At 35.9% G+C, this 1,029-nt stretch overlaps 1 protein-coding gene across 1 annotated transcript in view; it reads left to right on the forward strand.

The window, feature by feature from the left end:
- Window positions 1-518: 518 nt before the first annotated feature.
- The window catches only part of ASIC5 (acid sensing ion channel subunit family member 5), a 31,944-nt gene continuing 31,433 nt past the window's right edge, over window positions 519-1,029 (forward strand). The window contains exon 1 of the mRNA XM_029951990.1: window positions 519-558. Within this exon, the coding sequence (XP_029807850.1) occupies window positions 519-558 (40 nt within the window). The remainder of the gene's footprint in view (window positions 559-1,029) is intronic.

Here is a 1,029-nt window from a genome sequence, read left to right on the forward strand (position 1 = left end):
TGTTATTTTCATTGATTACTATTTCTGTTTAAAACAGATTTATCTGTTACTAAGAAAGTCACTTCAGCCAAGAAAAGACATCTTTACCCCCAAAATTTCACTTCAACTGCATTTGGATTCAAAGTGGTAGAAAGAGAGAGGTAGAAATGAAAGCTAAGGAAATTCTCTTCCACACCATGGAAGTGTCAACTAGGCTGGTCAGGGGTGATTCTAAAACCACAGATATCTGTAGAGATTGTCTCTTTAATTCCAAGAAAAAGATTTTCTAATTATATATTTTAGTTACCCTCTCTGGTGCCCTCCCATCAGTCCATAGATACCCATAGCAGACATCTGCTAGCATTTTTGGTTTGCACATTATGTGTTTTATGAGGCAAAACATAGCAACACAAACATTTATATTACCCCCCCCGTTTTACAACCTCAACTGCTGTATTTTATATAAAGGCCACAAAATGAACATGGGTCCGGATGAAAATTTGGATATACCTCCAGGACTCCACATGTGGAAGTTGAGAATGGAGCAGACTGAGAAACCAAAAGGGTGTGCTGACAAAGGTAGGGAAGGAGTGAACCCCTCGAAACAGTTACCATTTTCATTCCCCCAGGCTAGAAATTAGCCAAGGGAAAGGGAGATTCTTTTTTTCATTTGGGATATTTGATTTCCAATAATAATTGGATATATGTAATAGAGTTTTGTTACATTAGGAATGAAGTAATTTGTATGGAGTTGAACAAAAATAGTTGTAAAATATCACTGCCTGCTAGAATCTACTTTTCAGCTTTATTTTGTTTGGATTTTTGTTGTTGTTGTTGTTGCCCCTACAATTTGGTTTTTTTTTTAAATACAGCAAAACTTGTTTGATGTTCCCTAAAATGTTTCTATAAAGATCAGTATTCAATGCAAGAGCCATTTGCCAAAATTCCGTAGTGTTTACTTCAGTCAGGAAAGTAAGACATTTGCTTTGTCTTTTAGGCTGAGGTGTCATTTATTAAACCAATTTTCAGCCTCCCCAAAGGAATATTTCA

The sequence above is a fragment of the Suricata suricatta genome, chromosome 1 (assembly GCF_006229205.1).
Source record: "Suricata suricatta isolate VVHF042 chromosome 1, meerkat_22Aug2017_6uvM2_HiC, whole genome shotgun sequence".
NCBI classification, from domain to species: domain Eukaryota; kingdom Metazoa; phylum Chordata; class Mammalia; order Carnivora; family Herpestidae; genus Suricata; species Suricata suricatta.